General features: G+C 65.2%; 5 protein-coding genes across 5 annotated transcripts in view; 3 read left to right on the top strand and 2 right to left on the bottom strand.

Moving 5' to 3' along the window:
• Window positions 1–377, top strand: part of PFL1_02335 (uncharacterized protein) — a gene marked incomplete at both ends in the record, with an annotated part of 1,773 nt that extends 1,396 nt beyond the window's left edge. The window contains one exon of the mRNA XM_007879847.1: window positions 33–377. Within this exon, the coding sequence (XP_007878038.1) occupies window positions 33–377 (345 nt within the window). The remainder of the gene's footprint in view (window positions 1–32) is intronic.
• Window positions 378–965: 588 nt separating this feature from the next.
• Window positions 966–3,833, bottom strand: PFL1_02334 (uncharacterized protein; the record flags this gene model as incomplete). The annotated part of the gene is made up of 3 exons (XM_007879846.1): window positions 966–3,189; window positions 3,324–3,551; window positions 3,655–3,833. The coding sequence occupies 3 exons, from the start codon at window positions 3,831–3,833 to the stop codon at window positions 966–968; spliced, it is 2,631 nt and encodes an 876-aa protein (XP_007878037.1).
• Window positions 3,834–7,159: 3,326 nt separating this feature from the next.
• Window positions 7,160–8,480, bottom strand: PFL1_02333 (uncharacterized protein; the record flags this gene model as incomplete). Its single annotated transcript, XM_007879845.1, has 3 exons — window positions 7,160–7,799; window positions 7,930–8,273; window positions 8,406–8,480. The coding sequence occupies 3 exons, from the start codon at window positions 8,478–8,480 to the stop codon at window positions 7,160–7,162; spliced, it is 1,059 nt and encodes a 352-aa protein (XP_007878036.1).
• Window positions 8,481–10,757: 2,277 nt separating this feature from the next.
• Window positions 10,758–11,895, top strand: PFL1_02332 (uncharacterized protein; the record flags this gene model as incomplete). Its single annotated transcript, XM_007879844.1, has 4 exons — window positions 10,758–10,853; window positions 11,004–11,175; window positions 11,274–11,662; window positions 11,776–11,895. The coding sequence occupies 4 exons, from the start codon at window positions 10,758–10,760 to the stop codon at window positions 11,893–11,895; spliced, it is 777 nt and encodes a 258-aa protein (XP_007878035.1).
• Window positions 11,896–12,926: 1,031 nt separating this feature from the next.
• Window positions 12,927–21,285, top strand: PFL1_02331 (uncharacterized protein; the record flags this gene model as incomplete). Its single annotated transcript, XM_007879843.1, has 4 exons — window positions 12,927–14,591; window positions 14,718–15,124; window positions 15,240–20,973; window positions 21,076–21,285. 4 exons carry the CDS (start codon window positions 12,927–12,929, stop codon window positions 21,283–21,285), a joined length of 8,016 nt encoding a protein of 2,671 aa, XP_007878034.1.
• Window positions 21,286–21,531: the final 246 nt, after the last annotated feature.

The raw sequence follows: 21,531 nt of genomic DNA, 5'->3' as shown, positions 1-21,531 counted from the left end.
GTGCGGGCGCGGCCGCGGACGCTGTGGCCGAGGTGACGGCAGAGGCCGAGGAGCGGGCGGCGCTCATGGCGCGGATGACGCTGAGGCCGGAGCAGCTGGGACGCAAGGTGGCCAACGCACGCATCTACACGCCCAGGATATACGGCTTCCGCGTCAGCGAGCACGCCAAGTCCGGTCCGAGGATGAGGTGGATGAGGATGCGGCCCGAGAGCCTCGAGGAGCTCGAGCTCGGCGCCGCACCGGCCATCGCCGACGGATCCGTCGCCGTACCCACGCAGCAGGCTTCAGCGACGGCCACGCCAACGCCGACGACGACGGCACCGGCGCCGGCCGAAGGTGCAGCGCCATCGCTGGCTGCTGGTGGTGCGAGGGGGTGAGGAGAAGCCGCCCCGAGCGCGTCGGCGTCAAAGTCGATCTACATATACACGCTCGGCGTGTGCCGTGCCGTCTCGTCTGTTGTGCACACGCAAAACACGCCCATGCCCATGCTGCCAATCAAAGTTCCGCCTCAGATGCCCCATCCGTCCCTCGTGCGGCAGGTTGCCGTTCCCGCCCTGCTTCGACCGAGGGTGTCGAGGGCGAAAGACACGTCACCGTGAAGTCGGGAAGCGCAAACGCGGCAAGGACGGGCCAGGACGGGCGAAAGAGGAGCGACCGTGTCATGATGCTGGTGATTGCAGATGATTGACTTCGTCCCGGAAGTTGGGCGTGGCGGGGCGGGGCGGGCTGACCAAACGAGAGACGGGAATAGAGATCGACAGACGGAGAGAGAGGAGGGGGGGGGAGAGGGGTGACCGAGGCAGAGCAGGCAAGGCGTCGTATAGACGCGAAGATGGCAGGCCGGTTCAAAGAGCGCGCTACCGTGTCAGACTAGCCGAGAGAGATTGGGGTGAGAAGCAATACGAGGCCAGGACCGCGGAAGACGAGGCATCGGCGCGGCGGGCGCAAGGCATGACGGCCCGGCGCTATCCCCTCTTCCTCCACGACAGCTCCGTGTCCGCCTTGGACGGTGGTGGTGCATGCGACGGCGTCGAGGCGCCGTTGGGCGTCATGGCCGGACTGCCCATCGACGAGACGTGGTTGAGGCTGCTGCTACCAAACGGCATCGGCTTGTCGCCATTAGCGCCGGCGGCGGCGGCGGCGTTGCTGGCGCCACCTCCCGACAGGTCGAGGTTGGCCATGCTGCGTCGCACGCGCCCGTTGTCGTTGCTGTTGGCGCTCGAGGAGCGCGCAAAGCCGAAATCGAAGGCGTTGCCCGGCGCCCGTGCTATCGGCGACGGCATCGAGGCGCCCGACGTGTGTGCCAGCTGCTTGATCGGGTCGTTGGTGAAGGGCGAAGAGCTGCGCTCCGAGCCGTGCCCAGCCATTTTGCCCAGTGGCCCCGGACCCTGCACGTACGACGGCCCGATGCTGCCAGCACTGCCACGCAGAGGCGGGATCACGTTGCGATGCAGGCCGTCGGCGTTGGGATGGAGCGTGCCGGCGCTGGCCGAGACCAGGTCCATGGTACGGTCGCTCCCCGAGAGACCGCCGAGCGACGCCGTCAACGGCCGGTAGCGCGCTGCCGGCTTGTGCCGCCGCGGCGGCGCCTTGCCGTCCTTGACCTTTTCCTGCGGGTTGCCGTACATCTTGCTGCCGACTCCCTGCCGCCGCTCATAGTGACGCTTCCAACCCTCATGCTCAATCAGCGGCCTCTCCGGGTAGCCGTCGATCGTGACATCCATCCTAGTCGTCTTGAGCCCATACCGCCGGCGTTCCTCTGCATCCAGCAGCCAGGGCGTGTGGACAAAGTCGGCGTGCAGGTTGCGCAGCGCCGGGATCCACATCTTGACATAGTCGCCGTGGGAATCGTAGTCCTTTGCCTGCTTGACCGTGTTGAACTGCCGGCTGGCACGCGGGTCGTTGCCCACACCGGCCACGTACTGCCAGTTGCCGTAGTTGGACGTCGGGTCGTAGTCGATGAGGTGCGACTGGAAGAACTCGGCGCCGATGCGCCAGTCGTAGCCCAGGTCCTTGGAGAGGAAGCTGGCCACGTTCTGCCGCCCGCGGTTGCTCATGAAGCCACTTTCGCGCAGCTCGAGGATGTTGGCGTCGATAAACGGAATGCCGGTGCGCCCCTCGAGCAGCCGCGTGATCTCGTGCTCGGGCCCGTCCTTTAGCGGGTCCCACCACCTCCAGTACCCATCCTCGAGCTTCTTGGCTGCCTGCCTCGGATCGGTGGCCTTTTCGAAGCCGCCGATGTCGTAGAGGAGGTGCCCGAACTTCTCCGCCACGAAGAAGAAGTAGTCGCGCCACAGCAGCTCGAAGCGGACCCAGTAGGTGTTCTGGTCCTCGCCAAACTTCTGCTCGTGCTCGTCGAGCGCCTCCCAGATCTGGCGCGGGCTGATGCTGCCGTATGCGAGGAAAGGCGACATTTTGGTGCTGTACGCATGGCCGAGCAGGTTGTTGCGCGTCTGCTTGTACCTCGCCACGGGCGGTGGGTCCGCCTTGCCCCACCGCGTCGAGTCGGCCGATTTGCCACGGACAAAGTACCAGTCGAGGCGGTCCAACGCCGACGTCTCGCCGCCGCGCAGAGGGAATGCGGATGCAGGGTGGCGTTGCTGAAGCAATGCGTTGGCCTCGAGGGTGGGTGGGAGCTGCGACTCGTTAAGCGGCGTCAAGAGGTATCGGAGAATGTCGTGGAACGATGTCTGCCCCTCCTGCTTGTCCTTGCTCTCTGGCGCCCGCGTCATGTAGCCGTCGACGTCAACCTCGTAGGACACGTCGAGCGCGTAGTCCGACGTCCGAGGGAGGTCGGGCGGGAAGGGCTTGAAGGTGGATGGCGACTCCTTGGCGGGCCGCACCATCCTCGTCCCTAGCGACTCGACCTTCTTGCGGAACGGCGTGAAGACGTCGGGCGTCTCGCTGCTGGGAAAGGGCAGGTCCGCCGGGTGAATCAGCGTCTTGCCGTTGACAAAATGAACGGGCACGCCGGTACCGTGCAGCTTATTGGCAATCTGCGACTCGATCTCGGTCTCTGGATACGTCATCTCCTTTTGCATCCAGACGCCCTCGACGTAGTCGCCATTGGCCTGGAGGGCGTTGACGAGGTTGCAGACCACGTCCTCGGGCATACCGAAGCGGATCATGAGGTCCGAGCCGACGTCGCGTAGTCTCGAACGCAGGTCGTAGACGCTCTCGGAGATGAACCTGCCAAGAAGAGGCGGCGGCGCCAAAAAGGGGAATGACGGCGACAAGGCAGGTCGAAGGGTCAGTGCCATGTGCTCGAGCGCACGCGACGAGATCCGGCGCCATGGTCGAGGCACGAGGTGCGTGATGCTCACCTGGTCCTGAAGCCACCAGTCTTCCAAAAGCCATAGTGGCGAGTCCTTGCCTCGGGACCTTTACGCTTGTAGCCGGGCAGACCGCTCAACTCCATCTCTCTCTCGTCGAAGACGAAGACCGGCAAGAGGTAGTCCGAGGTCGATCCCAGCAGCGCTTCGTCCTCGAGCTGGCTCAAGTCCACCGTCTTGCCGCCCGAGCTAAGAATGGGCTTGGGCTGCTGGTGGGCACTGATTGGATCGAGCGTGGACGTGCGGCGAAGGGCGGATGGTCGGGTCAGGGATACGACGGCAGAATAGCCGTCACTACCGAGAGCACAGGAGATGCACTCACTAGTAGAAGAGCGCATTGTCGTGTACGCGCAGATCAAGCCTCAAAAGACAGATGAGGATGCTCCTGCCGGTATCCGAGCCCGGGCTCCGCGATCGGCTCGAAGACGAGTTGGAAGCTGACGTGGGCGCCGACGAGGTGGCGACGCCACTCGATCCGGTGCCTGAGAGGGTGTCAGGCATGGTGGCGCCGTGTAGCTGAGCCCTAAGATGACCGCCCCGCAGTGATCCAGGCTCAACAGGGGCTCGTCAGAGCACGGGACGATGGTGGGCGAACGACCGGTCGACGGTGGCAGTAGCGGATCACTCTGGCCGCCTTGAACAGGTCGCTGACAGAGATCGCTGGGAGGGGGAAGCTGGGATGCACGAAAAGGTCGAGATCGACAGTCGAGGCGAGAGTGCCGAGCGCTTCGCGAGGGTTGATGAAAGTCGAGAACAGTAACGAGCTCGGCTGATGCTGAACCGTGGTGGCAATCGAGAGGTGTGTTGAGGGGAGCGATGCAACAAAAGAAATCTCGTCGGCGCAGAATCCTTTGGTCGCTGAGCAAAAGGGGCTGCAGAATGGTGCAGTCCGCAGTGGTCGAGGTTGCAATCGACCCCGAAAAGCCAAAGAGACGTCGAAAAAGGAAGATATGTCGAAAGGTGGAAATGGTACGGTGGCAAAAGCCGTCGAACAGGTCGAAGGAAAGAGGCGCGGGAAGAGGTGAGAGGGTCGGAGAGGAGAGGAACGTGTCAGCTCGGGGCACCAAGGTGGCACGGGTGGCGAGCGAACAATGGGAGGAGGGTGGCGGCCGGGTAGAAGGCAACACAGCGAGACGGGGGGGCAAGGGTAACGAGCGTTGAACGGGTGAAGGCGGCGGCAGCGGCGACGGCGACTGCGACTTGGAGCCAGCCAAGCAAGCAAGGAAGAGCGAGCGAGCTCTTTTTCTCGCTCTTGCAAGCGGGCCCGTAGCAAGGCCGACGCAAATCCTGCCACCAGTGCCATACATGCTCAGCCACCTCGACCCGAACACCGACGCAAAAGTAGGATGCCCCTTGCTCGCTCGCTCGCACTCTCCGCCTGTGCCGTCTCTCTGTCTCGCTCGAAGAGCACCCCAAAGGCCGCCTGGACTGAAGTCGACACGGCATTGTCGCCTGCTGATACGCCGGCACGCTTGGGCGCGCTTGGGTGTACCGCAAGCCGCCCCAACAATCCTGCATCGTCGTGCCTGCCGAGACGCGAGAGGTCGTGTGCTCACCTCGACAGCCGTGCAACCGGCGAGTCTCGCTTGGTCTATTCAGGTGAGATCGTGCCTGGAGTAGGTAAGGGCGGGGGGAGTGCGAAGACCCTGGCCCGCTCCGAAGCAGAGAAGGTTGGCGCTGTCGCTAGACGGGATGCGCTGGGAGAGGCAGAGGTCGATGTGGGACAGAGATCTCGACGATGGACCGAATCTGGCGCCGGTTGATCGTCCCGGAAGTGTACCGGCAGATCGTAGGCCAGAGACGTGCCTAGATGGGCGGTAGGTGGGGTTGTCGGACCGGCCGGAAGGTTACGCAAGAGAGCGGCAGGGGCGAGAGGTAGTCGTCTGCCTGGCGTTAGGGTAGCGACGTCGGAATGGCGTCGACGTGAAGGGCAGACCGGATCGTACGTGGACGGTCACACGGGTACCGGTACCAGGCGAGCGTGCGCGTTGTGGTACAGGGTAGTGCAACCGCAGGCGCACGCCTGTGTGAGGACAGGGGGGAGATGATGCGTGGGTCGGGCGAAGGCTAGGTCGAGAACGAGCGTCGGTGCGTACGGATACGGAAAGGGGAGGGGTGGAGAGCTCTATGGGTGCTTGTATTGGGACGAGGGCGGGGAGCGGGGTGTTTGTATTGAGGGTCGTTACGTCGAAGCGTGCGGCGGGATGACGGACGGTGATGCTGAATGGGCAGTCGGGCAGGCGGGACGGACGGACGGGCGGGCGGGCGGGCGACGATGATGATGATGATGGTGGTGGTGGTGACGGGGCAGGGCTCGAGGGGGCGACAGAGGAGAGGGCTGGCTGCCTTCCGCGATCCAGCCGGAAGATCGAAGCTGGCCGCCGACCGCCTCTGGCCGCCCCGGCAATACGAAAAATTCGGCTCGCCCATTGTATCCGCATCCCCCAGGTTGGCCAATACAAAGCCAAGGCGGAGATGGATTTTCCACCTCGGGTTTGAAATGCGCACCCACCTGGAAAATCAAATGGCACGGCTTCGGGACTTTGCAGCGGCAATTGGCCGCTGCCCGTCTGTCCGTCCGGTGGCCACAGCCGGCGCCGAGCTCGACAGCGCCGCCGCCGCCGCCCCGTCGTCTGCACAGGGGACAAGGCGAGATGGAGCAACAAGCTCCGTCCTGGAGCATGGCTGGAGCAGCCTTTCGCTTTCAGTGCAGTCTGCCTCTGCCGAAAAGAGCTAAGAGACACAGGCCGAGGTGAGCCAACAAAAGAGGTGACGTGCGGTCAGGCAAGGAGGCACGCCGGGGTCGGGCGCCCGATGATGCTGAGATGACGCCGGGGTCAAGATGCGGTCGACGAGATTTAGAGTCGCCCTGCAGATTTTCCACCGTGCGTGCGCTTCTGGCCGCAGATCCTTAGAGAGCGCACCTCACGTGCGGCCGGCCGACTTGCGCAGCCCGTGTCCCCGATCTGCCGCCGTTCCGAGCCGATTGGGCCGGGCGAGGCCAGGCCTGTGACGGAGGCAGGCGGAGGAAAACGGCAGAGGCCGAGTCCAAGCAAGCAAGGCGGCCTGGGGCCGCTTCCGAGCTGCCGCCCCTTTCACCGACCGATCAATCGTCGGACGAGGGCCTCCCGCGGTCTGCAACCCTCGGGCGAAAACTATGCATATGCTGCTGCCGCCGTCAAAATGGCTGAGGCTAGGCAGGCAGGCTGAGCGGTCGCCGTCGGTGCGTGGCTTCGGATGGGCGGCGTTTGCTCGGCTGTTGACCTGTTGCCCGGTCGACCTCGTCTGTCTCTCTGCGGGTGGCGGCGCCTGCATGGAAACTTCGATGTTCCGTTCTTGGCCCTCGCTGACTAGGATCGGGCTGACCATCGGGCTCGCGCTCGAGGTCCGTTCGTCATTGGTCAGATCTGGGCCAAGCCCGGGCGACGGTCGGTGCTCCCCAGCTGACGGACGGCAGGCAGCGGCGAGCAGGCAGGGTCCAGCTCGTGTGACGTGGGGTTTCATGCCCTTCCGGCCTTCTGCTCTCATTTGCCTCGATCTCTCTCCATCTCTATCTCGTCTAAGGTGTGGTAAGGTCAACACCGAGTCAGCAACGCGCTGTCGCATCTGAGATTCTTGTTCCGGTGCGTCGAGCTTCACCTCGCCGACCATAGACGACGCGTACGGCGATCAAGCCGGGCCACCCTGTCAAGCTCTTCTCGCACCCGGAGCCGAGTCGGGGCCCGCTCTCGCACGACCACCTTTTCCGCCCTCAGGTCGTGCGTGGATACCAAACGGTACCCTGGCAGACCTTCCATGCTGCCCGGCCGTCGCGCATCGAGGACGCATCATGCCCTGACCAGCTTCCGCAGCGCATCGTACCGCTTCTGGTCGACGGGCAGCACGGTGCCGTGGCGCGCCTTGTTGCTCGGCATCGACCAGTCCGACGCAATCTGCCACTTGCCCGAGGCCACATCGGTGCTGTAGAAGGGCACGTAGCCGCGGCCGCCAAACTCGTCGATGAAGAGCCACGACTTGTTGGGATCATTGTTGTCGACAAAGGCCGTGGGGCCCTCGCCCTGGCTGATGGATCCCTTGCCGATCGCGTTGGCCACCCGCGTAAACTTGCCGTCTGGCGAATCGTCCGAAGAGACGTCCTGGAAGACCATCTTGCCGTTCGGGTCGCTGCTCGACACCGAGTTCTCGTCCTTGGTGAAGCGGTACAGCTTCGAGCCCGCCCGCAGGAACGTCGTGTCGATGTAGGCGTTCTTGCCGTCGTCGATGTACGGCACCGCCGGGGTGAACGAGACAAAGTCCTTGGTCGTCGTCTTCATCACCCGCTGGTACGTGCCCGTCTCGTGCTTGGGGTCGCTGGCCGGGTAGATGGCAGACGAGAAGAAGACCTCGTACAACTGACTGCTCGGGTTCCAGATGGCCTCGGGCGCCCAGGCGTTACCCGCCGTCGGACCCACCACCTCCCTCAGCGCTCTGTCATTCGGGGCACAGCAGCGGGCAGGGCGGCGAGCGAGGCGACGAGGGACATATCAACGTGCGGTGGGTCAGTGCGTGCGCCCGAGACAGGGATGAGGACGCCACACGACGGCCGTGCCGCACTCACGGCTGTCCCCAGTTGACCAGATCGGTGCTCTCCCAGATCAGGATGCTGCGCGATCCGGTGCGGGCCGAGGCGCTCCAGGTCGTGGCCGACACCTTGAGGTCCGTGCCGAGCATGTAGAACTTGCTGCCGTCGGGCGAGGCAACGATCGAAGGATCCCGCACGCCCGTGGTCCCCTGGTTCGAGCTCAGAAAGACGTTGCCGCCGTTGATGAGGTCCCACGACAGCGGGCTGTTGCCCTTGGAAACGGCGGCAAACACCTCTTCTTGGCCCGCGGAGTCGCCGCGAAAGTAGAAGAAGGCGTAGCCAACCTTGGCATCGGCCGCGGCCCTCTCGATGGCAGCCGACTGCGGGTCGCATTCGTGTCCATGGCCGTTGAGAGCAGATGTGGCCAAGAGGGCAAGGCAAGCAGGGTCAGCAGTGGGTCGACATATCGATCAAGCTGGCCATCGTCCCTTGGTAAGGCAGGCGCCACTCACGCTAGCGGACGAGGCCCAGGTGGCGAGGCCACAAAGGGCGGCGAAGGCGACATTGAACGAGGTGGACGCTCTCATTTTGCGGAGTGAAGGACGGAGCGGAGGTGGGACGGTGAGCAGGCGCGCTCGTTGCGATTGAAGAGGAGAGGGAGCAGTGATGCTGGTCTCTATGGAGAGGGCAACCGGCGGGGGCTTCTTATAGCGCAGAGGCAGCCTTTGTTGGCCCTATGGCGTCCCTTTCGCCTAGCGAGGGTCGCACGGCGGCGGACGAGGCTACTGCATCCACGTTCTGTACCGATGTCATGGTTGCAGGCGGCTCCGGGCCGATGGCGCTGCGACCCCATCGCTGATGTGGGAAGCCTGGCGCTCCTCTTCCCTTGGATGATGGCAGGTCGGCTCTCGTTCCCCAACGCTGCACTAGAGCGCACGATTCCCCCCTGACAGCTCCTCGACCCCACCTCGCCATTATGACCCACCCACAAATCATCGTCAGCTCCATCAATGTCCTCTCTTGTTCCTGCCGCGGAGGAGATTGCCGTCGCCGTTTCGTCGAGTTGCCGTGGTGAGCGGCTGCACCCCAGGTAGAGGAGCTGCGCGACCCCTTCGTGCGGGGAAGATTGCCGTTCGGCTGCCTGATGTGTACGTGGCCGGCAATCTAGGGTGCAGCGATAAGCGAGGCGGCGAGCAGGTCCGCGCGAGCCTCAACACCGTTCGCCGTATGGTGGCGCTGCGTCCGTTGCTCGAGGATGACCTTGCTTGGGCTCAACGGCTTGGCATGCACCCGGGCAATAAGGGCGCTGCCTCGATGCAGAGAGAAGACCGGGTGTGCGCGAGCCGTGCAAGGGAACACCGCCGCCTTGCCCGGCGGTATTCGACGTCTCGACGGGGGCGCGCGGCGGCCAGGGTAGTGCGGCGCCTGGACGCTCTCTGACCCCGCCGGTTCGTCGAAACGCACAGTGATGGCTGCGGTCGAAAAGTGGGTAGACGGGCCATCCGCGAACACGAGTGTGCCTCTTTACCCCTCTTCTGGCAGCCCACCGGTCGTTCAGCCAGAGCCTCGTGGGTCAATCAAGGCTCGAATGGAGTCGCGGGGCGTCGCAAGCCCACCGCCGGGACTCTCCACGTTGCCGCTGACGATGGCGGAGGTGGGTCGTTGAAGCTTTTGTGGGCGCGGTGCAGGCAGGTGTGGCTCGATGGAGCTCGAAGTTGATTGTTGGTAGTGGTGGTGGTGGTGGTGTTGGTGGTGGTGGTGGTGGTGGTGGTAGAGACGAGCAGGACTTCTGCGAGGACCGTCGGTGGGGCAGCAGGCAGGCGCAACACCGTACCGCTGCGCCTGAACCGCTCGCCCCGCGACGTCTACCACGCGTGCGCCGTCCCCTGCCTGCGAGCACGCCAGCACGCCGCTTGCCCCCGACGCGTTAGGCAGCAGCAGCAGCGCGACGAGGCGCTGCCTGCCTGCTCTTCAAGAAAGTGTCCAAGCCAGGCCTCTGCGCCGACTGGTGAGCCATCTCGAAGTGCCCCAGGCACGAGCCAGGTGGGGCGGCTGGCTGGGCGATGAGAGGCCGGACGCGCAACTGAGCAGGTCGTCGAGCAGCGGGCTGATGGCCCTGAGCTGGCTGGCCCCTGCCTGCGCCGCCTGCCTGCCCGCCTGCTGGCAGCGCTCGGGCCCTCGGGCTGAATCATCGAGGCGCCTGAGCCAGCCAGCAGCCGGCCATGGCCGGCCACGCCTCTGGAAGCAGGCTAGGCAGGCACAGCTTTCCAGCGCGACCAGCGGGCGGCGAGCAGGGGCCAACCAAGCCCAGCGAGCGAGAGACTCCCGGCCTCTTGCCTCAAACTCCCAGGCTAGGCTTGCTTGCTGCTTGCTTCGCCGCGCCGAAGATGCCGACGACCGGCCTGCCGTTGGTCGCGACAAACGCAGCTCAGCAGGACCGGGTCAGACCAGGCCACGCCAAGCAGGCCAGACCACGCCCGTACGGGCGACTGCATGCGTTGCGGGCCAGCAGCCCCAGGCGAGGCCAGGGTCGGCCAGGGCAGACCGGCTGGGCCGCGAGCTGGACCGCCCTTGTCGCCACACGCACCTCGACTGGCCCTGCTTGCAGCCTGCCTGCCCGCGCGTCTGACCCAGCCCGTCTGCTCCTCGACCCTTCGTCACTCAGCGCCACCATCATCACCTCCACCACCACCACCACCATCGACGCCCTCGTCCCTGTCGCCTCTTTCCCCACGTTGCCACCCCTCGTAGCTAGCCCTTCTGCTTGCACTCCCCCTCTCGCCGCGACTCACGCAGTCCCGCACGCACCTTGTTCCCTCCCAGTCCAAGCGCGACAGCAGCCACGCCAGCCGCTCGCACACACCATGGCAAAGGTCTCTGGACTCAAGCCCAAGGGGGCGGCGAGCAAGGCCAAGGCCAAGACTCATGTGGTGCTCAAGCACCCTCCCTACCTCGAGATGGTGAGCTCGCTAAGAGACCCCGTCTTGGCGCCTGACATGGACCGCACCGCTCTGACGGTGGCGATCTGCATGTCGCTCTTCGCGCCTCGCCGTGATGCTGCCTTCTCTTCGCCCTCTTGACCGTCGCCGTGCCTCGCCACGACACCACAGGTTCGTCAGGTCATCATTGACGACGCGGACAAGACCGGCACCTCACGCCAGACGATCAAGAAGCGCATCGCCAACAAGTACGGCCTCGACCCGCTCAGCCCCACCACCAAGAACAACATCAACCGAGCCATCCACAGCGGCATGGAGAAGAAGGAGTTCCTGCTGCCCAAAGGTGCGCACAACGGCCCCCGCCCACCGCTCCCCCTCCGTCCAAACCTCGGTGCGAGACGTCTGTCGTCCACTCATGTCCTCTGCTCGGCCCCTCTCCAGGCCTGACGGGCAAGGTCAAGCTGGCGGGCAAGGTGATCCACAAGCAGGTCGAGCCCAAGGTCATCAAGCCCAAGAAGCAGAAGCCCATCACCGAGGTCAAGACGAAGAAGAAGAAGAAGCCCGTCACCGAGGTCAAGGCGAGGAAGAAGGTGAAGAAGGTGGCGGCCACCGGGGCCAAGAAGGCCGGATCGCCCTCCAAGAAGACGGCCAAGAAGACCAAGGCCTCCACCAGCCGCAAGCAGGAGAGCAGCGACGAGAGCGGCAGCGATGACGACGACAGCAGCGACGACGATGACCGCACCAGCGTCAGCAGCGGCAGCCTCAGCAGCGACACCGGAGGAAACGAGCCCGACGTGTCGTCGACCGACGACGACGAGGAGAGCCAAGTGGTGAGCACCTGGCGCGTCAGAAGGCGGATCGTGGACCCGGTGCGCTCGAGGGCCCGTCGGACTGAATTGACCGCCAGGCTCGTCTGCTGGCGGAGATGCCCCCCTCTTCCCAGTCACCGACTCGCGCCAAGGGCAAGGGCAAGCAGGGACAGGCAACCTACAAGTCCAAGGCGAGCGGATCGTCTAAGAAGCAGCAGCCTGCCGCCAAGAAGGCCGCTCGTAAGCGTTCCTAGGGGGGGCACGGGACCACCTTTGTCCGTAGCGACAGGCGTCGTCGCCCGGGACTCGACGCCCTGGCCCGTAGCCCACCGCCTCTGCCGTTGAGCATGTCATGCGTGCCCGCAGACACGGTGACGTCCACGCTTGTCCGTCTTCCCGTCATGCATCCATCCAGCCAAGCAGCAAAATCGCCAAGTGTGCTTCGGCACTCTCCCAGCCTCGCGCACCGTCCTCGTCTCGAGGGGAAGCTGCCCCCCTCTCCAGCTGTTGTACCCGTATCCCGTCGGACAGGTCACCCTCGGCCAACCTGTACTTCTACCGCAACCTCTCTTCGTGTCCCCTGTCTGCGCCTTTGCAACGTCGTCGCTCCGTCCCTCGGCATCACCGCTCAGCCGGGCAATGTGGCGGCCTTGGCCGGGCCTGGCCGGGCCGGGCACGACGTCTGTCGACTGCTTCTCGCCCTGATGCCGTTAGAAGTGTCGGAGAGTGGCTCTGGCCCGAGCGAAATAGTGTGCTGCAGGGTAGCCGGTCGCTCCGCTCAGAACATTCTTCCCCGCCTCGAACTAGCTGGGTCTGGCCTGCCGCAAGAGGGCGGCGCGGGGCGGGGCCAGCAGCGCCGAGCCGGGCAGCGCAGCTCGCAAATCATCCGGCTTGGCCCCCTGCCTGGCCATTAGCGCGTCGCATCGCGCCAACCCACCGCGGTTTCCTTTTCGCTTTGAATTTCCGGGTCGGATTTCGGGGGGCAGCAGCGCAGGCGCGGGCGGTTGGGCCACATGCACTCCGCTGTCTTCGGTTGCTGCGTGGGCGTGGCCGCCGCCACACTCGATCCTGCTGCTGGCAAGCTCTTTGCTCGTCGGCTTCTCCCTCCCTTCACCTGCATTGCGCTCTCGCCACCGCCATCGCCGCTCCCTGTCGCGCTCAGCGCACCCGATCCAGCATCCACCGGCACCATCGCCCGAGCTCTCACGAGGAGGCACGTCGGAAGAATGCTTGGACGTGCGAGCGCCTGAATCGACCGCTGCCCGTCATTCTCCACGCCCTGACGATGCCCGCTGCCACCGCCAACGTCGCCGCCGCCCCTCACTCGGCGTCGGAAGCGGACCATCCCGGCAGAGTGAACGACGGCGACAGGAGCGCAAAGGTGCTCGACAATGTCCTGCACGCCATCCTTGGTCAGCTTGCCGGCGGCACCGATGGCTCAGCTGTCACCGGCAACAAGCGTCACGCCGTCACTGATGCCCCGTCTGCGGCCGCCTTTGAAGCAGCATCTCAGCTCGTGGCCAGGGACATGGTCGATGCGCGCGCCACAGACACCGGCGCGGCTGCTGGCGTCGACCGCTCCCAGGACGACACAGCCTCCCAGGAGGCCAACGCGCACATGCTTAACCGCCTGCTCGTCAACCGGCTCGTGGTGCCGCTCACGGACCTTCGCAGCAAGAGCTATGCCCTGCTGCGGTCCGACCCGGATCGCAAGGCCATCACCATGTCGCGCGTGCTCGAGACGCTCGAGGCGACCATGCGCGCCTCGCCCAAGTTCCTCGAGCACCTGTTCGTCTGCCAGCAGCCGCATGCCGCTGCCGGGGCAGGGCCAGCACGCTTCCACAACACCACCTTTGATGTGTGGCTCGCACCCCGCCTTCTGGCCGCCTCGGCCGCCGCTGCGACTCTGCTCGTCAGCCGCTCTTCCAGCGCGACGGACGCCTCGGCCCCGCTCCTGGACTCGATGCATCGGACCACCGTCCGGGTCCTCGCCTCGGTCCTCGAGATCTCCCTCGACTCTCTCAACCAGGTCGACAACGTCCGACTGGTCCTGATCGAATCGCTCAGGGCAGCGGTCCAGGCGCTCTCCAAGGTCGGCTCGCCGTCGTTTATGCCTGAAGTCGTGCTCCCGCCTGCGATCCTCGTCGGCCTGGACCACAGAGGATCTGGCGTGGATCGCTCCGACGTGGATGCCGACAACCTCGAGGTTCGATTCTTCTCTAGCGATCGGCACCCTCGGGGCTTTCGGTTGAGCTCGAGGCAGGATCGGCCGAAACCGTCGGACCAGCTGGTGGCAGGCATGGCCGCGGACCCCAGCGCGAGCTCAAGCTTTTCCTTTCGTCTTATGGATGACCCGGAGTGCAACCTTCGGCGCCAAATTACGGCCCACGCCCTGCTCCTGGCAGCCATCGAGCTCTGCCTATGCGTCTCGTCCCACTTTCCCTCGGAGACCCGCGACCTCGGCGACCTTGCTGTCCAGCTGCTGCTCTCGAGCTGGCAGTTTGACAGCCTCGCCACTCGCGCGGGCGCTAGACAGCACCCGCAGGGACTGCCGTGGCAGCTCCATGCCTGGAGGCTCGACGTGGTCGTGACGCACATCGATGCCATCCATCGACAATCTCCCATCGCTGCGAGCCGACTGATGGCACTGCTAGCGATGACATTGGCCCACGCAGTCGAGGGCGGCCTCGCAGACGATTCATCGCCCGAATCTGCCGCCAACGATGTGCATCAAGAGGCTGCGCTGCTCCAAGCGCTGAAAAGAGCAGTGGACGCCATGCGGACATCGGACGGACCGGCGCGCGATGGCTTCCTGGCGCAGCTCCACCCACACTGTGCTTCATTGGTGCGCGAAGTTGTGCATAGCCTGAGCCAGGAGGAGCTGGACAGGCTCATCGGCGAACACGACGATGCCGGCAAGTCGGCGTTGCATACAGTCGCGGCCAAAAAGGTGCGTCGGAGATGCGATGCGCTCACTGATGAGCAACAACCGTGCCCTTGACGATCCGCTGCATACGCTGTCTGTCTGGATCGCTGACTTCCTACCGATCGTCGTCGCCGCCGTCCTCTTCCTCAGAGCTGCGTGATGGCGGCAGTGCTGCTCATCCTGGAAGGTGGCAGCCGTGTCGCTGCCAAACAGGAGACAGAACTACGACGCTTCGGCGACGAGCGGCTCTCCTGGGACCAAGAAGGCACCGAAGAGCCGTCCAGCGACACGCTTCCGCAACGATACATGTTCGCCGGCATCTCTCGGTCAGACGCCGAGCGGCTGCTGGCGGTGCTAGCCGGACAGAGGCATGCCCCGATCGCAACAAGCTCGAGGAAGCGCAAGCGCGAAAGCTCCTCGCACACGGCCGGACCCGATGGTCGCACTGGCAAGAACAGCACTGCGTCCTCTGACGGGAATGCCGTGTCCATCCAGGACGTGCTGGCACATTTCGAAGCTTATGGGCCCGACCTCGCGAGCCTCCAAGCTGGATTGAGGTGAGTGTTGCGGCTACGAGCTTGTCCCACGAAGCTCTCCTTCAGGCTCATGCGTTCAATGATAGACGGACTGCTCACCTTCTCCATCTGCTGAACCTTCACGTTCGATTGGCAGCACGACTGCCCTCAAAGAAGCGGGCCATCTGCTGCCGCGCTGCCGTCTCGAGGCGGCCCTCGCGTGTGCCACCGCCGGCACCCTGCGACGTCTCGAGGCATCTTCACGTGCGGACGGGTTGTCGGAGGAGTCTTCACTCTGGAGATGCATCAGTTGCGACGAGGGGCAGGAACTCGGCGAGGGCGATGCCGCCGGTCGCCCGCCACAAGCGCTGGCACCGTCCGTGGTGGCGGCGTGGGTGAGCTTCACGGGCCGCATGCTGAGTGGCCAACTGCCGTTCGCCGCGCCGTGCCTCGACGCGCTGCGCCGTCTGATCCTCCACGCATCCGACGAGGCTGTGTGGGCCATCGTCGACGAGAGGATTGCGGCGATCGTCGCGATGGGTCTCGAACATCGTATGAGGAGCGCGCGGCTCGCCACCGGCGACATGGCCACGGCCTTCCTGTCGCGCATCGTGGCGGTGGCGACGCGCTTGAACGTCGAGGCCGAGGTGAGGAGGCAGCGGATCTGGAACGTCGCCGGCAAGCCCTTTGGCCTCCTCGACAGCCTCCGACCCAAGTTGCAGGAGGCGGCCATCTTTGCCGTCGCTTCGCTCGTTTCGGTGCCCGACGACCACCTGCAGGGCTCCTGCCTGCTCTCCTTGACGCTCAAGCTGAGCTGCCCCAACCCGCTGCTCCGGGCGCTCGCGCACACGCAGATCGTGCAGCTGGCGGCCCGGCGGCGGTGTACGACGTTCCAGCTGCTCCGGCCCCATCTAGGCCTCATCAGCACCAGGATCGTGGACCTCTTCAGCTCGATGCCCGACCTGTGGACGGGCGTGCTCAACCTCCTCAAGATGACCCAGCAGGGCTTCTTCAATGCCACGATCGAGTACACGCTGCCCCACCTGATCGACATGATCTGCAGCGGCGCCGGCACGGGCGACGAGGGACGCAGGATGGTTGAGCTCATCGCCCGCGCGCTGGGCACCAGCGTAGCCAAGATGTGCCTCAACCACATCACCGCCATCTTCAAGTACGTCTTTCTGCGCATGAGCGCCAAGCGGACCGAGGCCTTCGCCGTCCTGCTCGACCTGATCGCCATCGACGCCGCCAACATGAAGAGCCTGCTCCGCAGCCGGCAGCACGACGTTGTCGGCTACCTCGTCGTCAAGCTTGGCGACGTTGCGACGCGCACCAGCGCCTACGAGGGGCTCGAGTACATCGAAGAGACGATCAACGACTCGGCAGCCGCACACAGGCAGCGGGGCCAGCAGCAGCAAGCCAACAACAAGCAGCGCGTCGCCAGATTCCTCCGTGATGAGATCCTCGCGGTGCTGGCCTGGGTCAACCAGGAGCTGATGGGCGAGCACGGTAAGCGATCCGTCTCTGAAAGGGCTCAGGCGGCCCGCAGCATCGGTGCGCTAGTCGAGATCATCGGCCCCCCCATCAGCGCCGTCACGCCACAGATTATGGCGACGCTCAACAGCACGCTGCAGGCGCCGGGCCTGGCGCAGAGCACGCTAGAGAGTTGGCGCGTCTTCATCACGACGATGAAGTTTGACGATATCGGGCCGTTTGTGGGCCAGACGGCCGCCGCGCTGCTGTCGGCGTGGCCGCATCTCGATCCGGCCTCGCGTGAATTGGCCACCGCGATCCTGCGGTACCTGGTCGTCGACAACGCCGAGCACCTGACGTCGTTCATCAAGGACATCCCCAGCCTCGACAGCCTGGACGCCGAGATCCCCACCATCGCACGCAAGCTGCGCGGCCTGCGCGACGGCTGGAACCCGGACAGCCGCCTCAAGAACATCCTCGACCGGGCAGCCCACGAAAACTCGGCCATCTGCCTGCAGTCGCTGCACGAGCTCCGCACCTTTCTCTCCGAGGAGAAGGAGTACGTCCAGAACCTCACCTCCGGCGACGCGTTTGGCCCGCTCGTGGGAGACTGCGTCAGGACCCTGTTTGCGGCCGCAGCCAAGAGCGACAGCCTCCAGGACGACATCCGCAGTCTCTGCTTCGACTGCCTGGGCGCGATCGGCGCCGTCGATCCGGACCGGTTCGATTCGAGCTTCGACGAGCCGATCCGGACCATGCTCCACAACCTCGAGGATCCGGACGAGTCGATCGACTTTGCCATCCACCTCATCCGCGACCTCCTCGTGCCGGCCTTCCGCGCAACCGACGACACGGGCCACCAGTCGGCGCTTGCCTACGCGATCCAGGAGCTGCTCAAGGTCTGCGGTTTTACGCCGGCCGTCCTGGCGTCCGGATCGAGCGCGAGGCCCGTCTCGGTCAAGACGCGGCAGCGCTGGTCGGACCTGCCCCAGGCGACGCTCGACACTGTGATACCGCTGCTCGACTCCAAGTACATGGTCCAGGTCGGCCGGTTGACGATCCGCGAGACGCCGATCTACCTTCACACGCGGTCCTACCGCGAGTGGCTCCAGGGCTGGGCCAACCAACTCATCTCGGGCATCACCGACGAGAAGGCCATCTCGGTCTTTGGCATCTTCCGCATCGCCATCCGTGACCAGGACATCACCATCGCCCGCCAGATCCTCCCGCACGTGCTGCTCCACACGCTCATCTCTGGCAGCGACCAGGCCAAGGGCGATATCCAGCTCGAGTTCAATGCGGTCCTGACCGACCAGGTGGACCCCAAGACGGGCTACGATGCCGAGCGCAGGCTGCTGTCTGCGCAGACCATCTTCGGGCTGATGGACCACCTGGGCGTCTGGATGCGGCTCAAGCGGCAGAGCATCTCGAAGCTGTCGCGCAGGGGCCGCCTGCCCAAGGCGGAGGAGGCGCTGTCGTCGGTCGAGTCGCTCACCGCATCCATCTCGCAGGAGCTGACCGCCCAGGCCTCGCTCCAGTGCAAGGCCTACGCCCGGTCCCTGCTCAACTTTGAGCAGCGGATCCGATCGCTCAAGACCGACAGCGGCCGGCAGGACGGCGAGCTGCAGACCTACTATGAGCACCTCCACCAGATCTATGCATCGCTCGACGAGCCGGACGGCATGGAGGGTATCTCGACCAGGGTCGTCTCGCCCTCGCTCGAGCACCAGATCCGCGAGCACGAGAGCACCGGCCGCTGGACGTCGGCGCAGAGCTGCTGGGAGGTCGAGCTGCAGCAGCGGCCCGACGACGCGTCGCTCCACGTCGGACTGCTGCGGTGCCTGCGCAGCCTGGGCCACTACGACACGATGCGGACGCACATCCGCGGCGCCTTGAGCGTCCACCCGGAGTGGGAGCCGCTGCTGGCCTCTTTCCAGGTGGAAGGCGCCTGCATCCTGGGCGACTGGGAGCAGCTCGAGTCTTCGCTGTCGAGGGAACCGACGGCCGACAGCCCCGAGCACGCCATCGGCCGCGCCATCCTGGCCATGCGGTCCAAGGACTCTGGCAGCTTCGACGCAGTCATCACCGACGCGCGTCGGCAGCTCGGCAAGCCCATCGTAGCCGCCGGCAAGGGCTCCTACTCTTCCATGTACGACGTGGTGCTGCAGCTGCACATGCTCCACGAGCTGCAGCTAATCCGCGGCGCCCACGAGGGCATCATGCTGCCGTCGGCCAGCGCCAACGCCCTAAACCGGTCGCTGACTTCGCGTTTGAACGCCACGCTGCCCTCGTTCCGGACGCGCGAGCCCATCCTCAGCCTTCGGCGGACCGCCTTCTCGGCCATCGAACTCAACCCCGCCCTGCGCACCGAGGTCGGCAATGCCTGGATCGCCACGGCCAAGATTGCGCGACGCGCCGGACACCGCCAGACCGCCTACTCGGCGATGCTGCAGGCCACCCAGTGCCAGGCGCCCTTTGCCTTCATCCAGCGAGTCAAGCTCCTCGCGCTCGATGAGCAGACGCACAAGGCCATCCAGGACCTCAACAACTCGATCCAGTCGGTCGCAGCGGCGGTGGCGCCCAACACGAACGCCACCGCCACGGCCGGAGCGGGCGCCCCTACCGACTCCACGGCCGGGGCACGGGCGGTGCAGATCGACCGCACTGCGTACGCCAAGGCCTGCCTGCTGCGGGCCCGCCTGCTCGATGCGACGTTCCGCTACGGCCCGACCGAGGTCTACGAGCGGTATAAGGAGGCGGTGACCGAGCATCCGAGCTCGGAAAAGATGCTCTACTACTTTGGCCACTACCAGGACACGCACGAGCGCGTGCTGCCCAACCCGCTGATGCAGCGCTTCAACGTGTGCAAGGCGCTGCTCCGCTCGGCGCAGGTGGGCACCAAGTACTTTTACCGCACGCTGCCGCGCGTGCTGACCATCTGGATGGAGGTGGCCGGCGACCCGGCCATCATCAAGGCCACGTCGTCCCGATCGGCGAGCAGCAGCGCCTCGGCGTCGGTGCAGGAGAACGTCGACACGTTCCGCAAGCTCAACCAGCTGATGGCCAAGTACAGTCGCAAGCTGCTGCCGTTCCAGTGGCTCGCCGTCTTCCCACAGCTGGTGGCAAGGATCGTGCAGAAGAACGACGAGGCGTGGCGCGTGCTGCTCGACATCATCGTCCAGGTCGTCTTGGCCTACCCGCAGCAGGCCATGTGGTCGATGGTGGCTGGGTCCAACAGCAAGGACGGCGAGCGGCGGAAGCGGTTCGGCCAGATTGTCGCCACCGTCGGCAGCAAGGCGCCCGCCACGCATCCAAATCTCAAGGAGGTGATGCGGATCGTCACGGGCTCCCAGAGCCTGGCCAAGGAGCTGCTGCGCCTGTGCGACTACGACGTGCCGCGCCAGACGACGGTGCTGAGCACCGACGAGCAGTTCCCCGGGCTGCAGAACGCGGCGGCGTCGTGCGAGCTGCTGCTGCCGCTGCAGTCGTCGATGACCATCAGCCTGCCGTCGAACAACGTCGTGACGGCCGAGCACCGCCCCTTCGCGCCCAACCTGCCCATGATTGCCGGGTTCGAGGACCGGATCGAGGTCATGAACTCGCTGCAGAAGCCGCGCAAGATGATCATCCTCGGCAGCGACGGGCGGCAGTACCCGTTCCTGTGCAAGCCCAAGGACGACCTGCGCAAGGACGCGCGGCTGATGGAGTTTGACGGCATGATCAACAAGCTGCTGCAGAGCAACGCCGAGTCGCGCAAGCGCAAGCTCTACGTGCGCACCTATGCGGTGCTCATCCTCAACGAGGAGCACGGCCTGATCGAGTGGGTGGCCCACACCGTCGGGCTGCGCCACGTCCTCACCCGGCTCTACAACGCGCGCGGGCTGGCCATCTACAACCACGACATCCGCAAGAATATGGACGAGGCGAGGCTGGCGCACGACTCCAAGACGACCGAGGTCATCTTTGAGACAAAGGTGCTGGCCAACTTCCCGCCCGTCTTTCACGAGTGGTTCCTGGCCACGTTCCCGGAGCCCTCGGCGTGGCTGAGCGCGCGGTCGTCGTACGCCCGCACCGCCGCCGTCATGTCGATGGTCGGCTTCGTGCTGGGGCTGGGCGACCGCCACGGCGAAAACATCCTGTTTGACGCGAGCAGCGGCGATACGGTCCACGTCGACCTCAATTGCCTCTTTGACAAGGGGCAGAAGTTTGAGATCCCAGAAAGGGTGCCGTTCCGGCTGACGCACAACATGGTGGATGCCTTTGGGGTCACGGGCTGCGAGGGCGTCTTCCGCAAGAGCGCAGAGGTGACGATGACGATCCTGCGCGAGAACCGCGACTCGCTGATGAGCGTGCTCGAGGCCATGGTGCACGATCCGCTCGGCGAGTGGGGTGCGCCCGAGGAGAGGGCGAGGTCCAAGGTGAGCTGCGTGCAGTCGGTCGTCGTGTGTCGAAGGCCATCCTCTCACGCCCGCTGACGTTCCCCCTGCCATCCCCTCTGCCTCTGGACGACCGTCGCGCAGAACTCGGCCCGACCGGATCCGCGCGTTGCCGAGGCAAGGCGTGCGCTCGACCCGGTGGCCAACAAGCTCGACGGCCGGATCTACCGTCTGGGCGAGAGGGAGCCGACGCCGCCCTACTCGACCAACAACCTGGTCGACTCGCTCATCAAGGAGGCCACCAGCTCCAACAACCTGGCCAAGATGTACGTGGGGTGGAGCAGCTGGCTTTAAGCCGCTCGACGAGCGAGGCAACAGAGCAGGCGAGAAAGGCAGCGGAACCGAGGACAAGGCTGGATAGACGGACGGCGCACATACCTACATCGCACCTGCTGAGCGGCATGGGGCCCCGAGCGGTGCGCGGGTGCGGCCGAGGGGGCGACACCTCTTGTACACGCGCTCTGCAACCCAGCTTCGCTCTGCCTCCGCCTACCGTCGCGTGCGTTGGCAGGCAGAAAGAACCCACGGCCGGGATCGATA

This window comes from Pseudozyma flocculosa (genome assembly GCF_000417875.1).
Source record: "Pseudozyma flocculosa PF-1 unplaced genomic scaffold scaffold00006, whole genome shotgun sequence".
Lineage (NCBI taxonomy): Eukaryota > Fungi > Basidiomycota > Ustilaginomycetes > Ustilaginales > Ustilaginaceae > Pseudozyma > Pseudozyma flocculosa.
The sequence above is the reverse complement of the archived record's forward strand: the minus strand, read 5'-3'. Positions and strand labels throughout refer to the sequence as shown.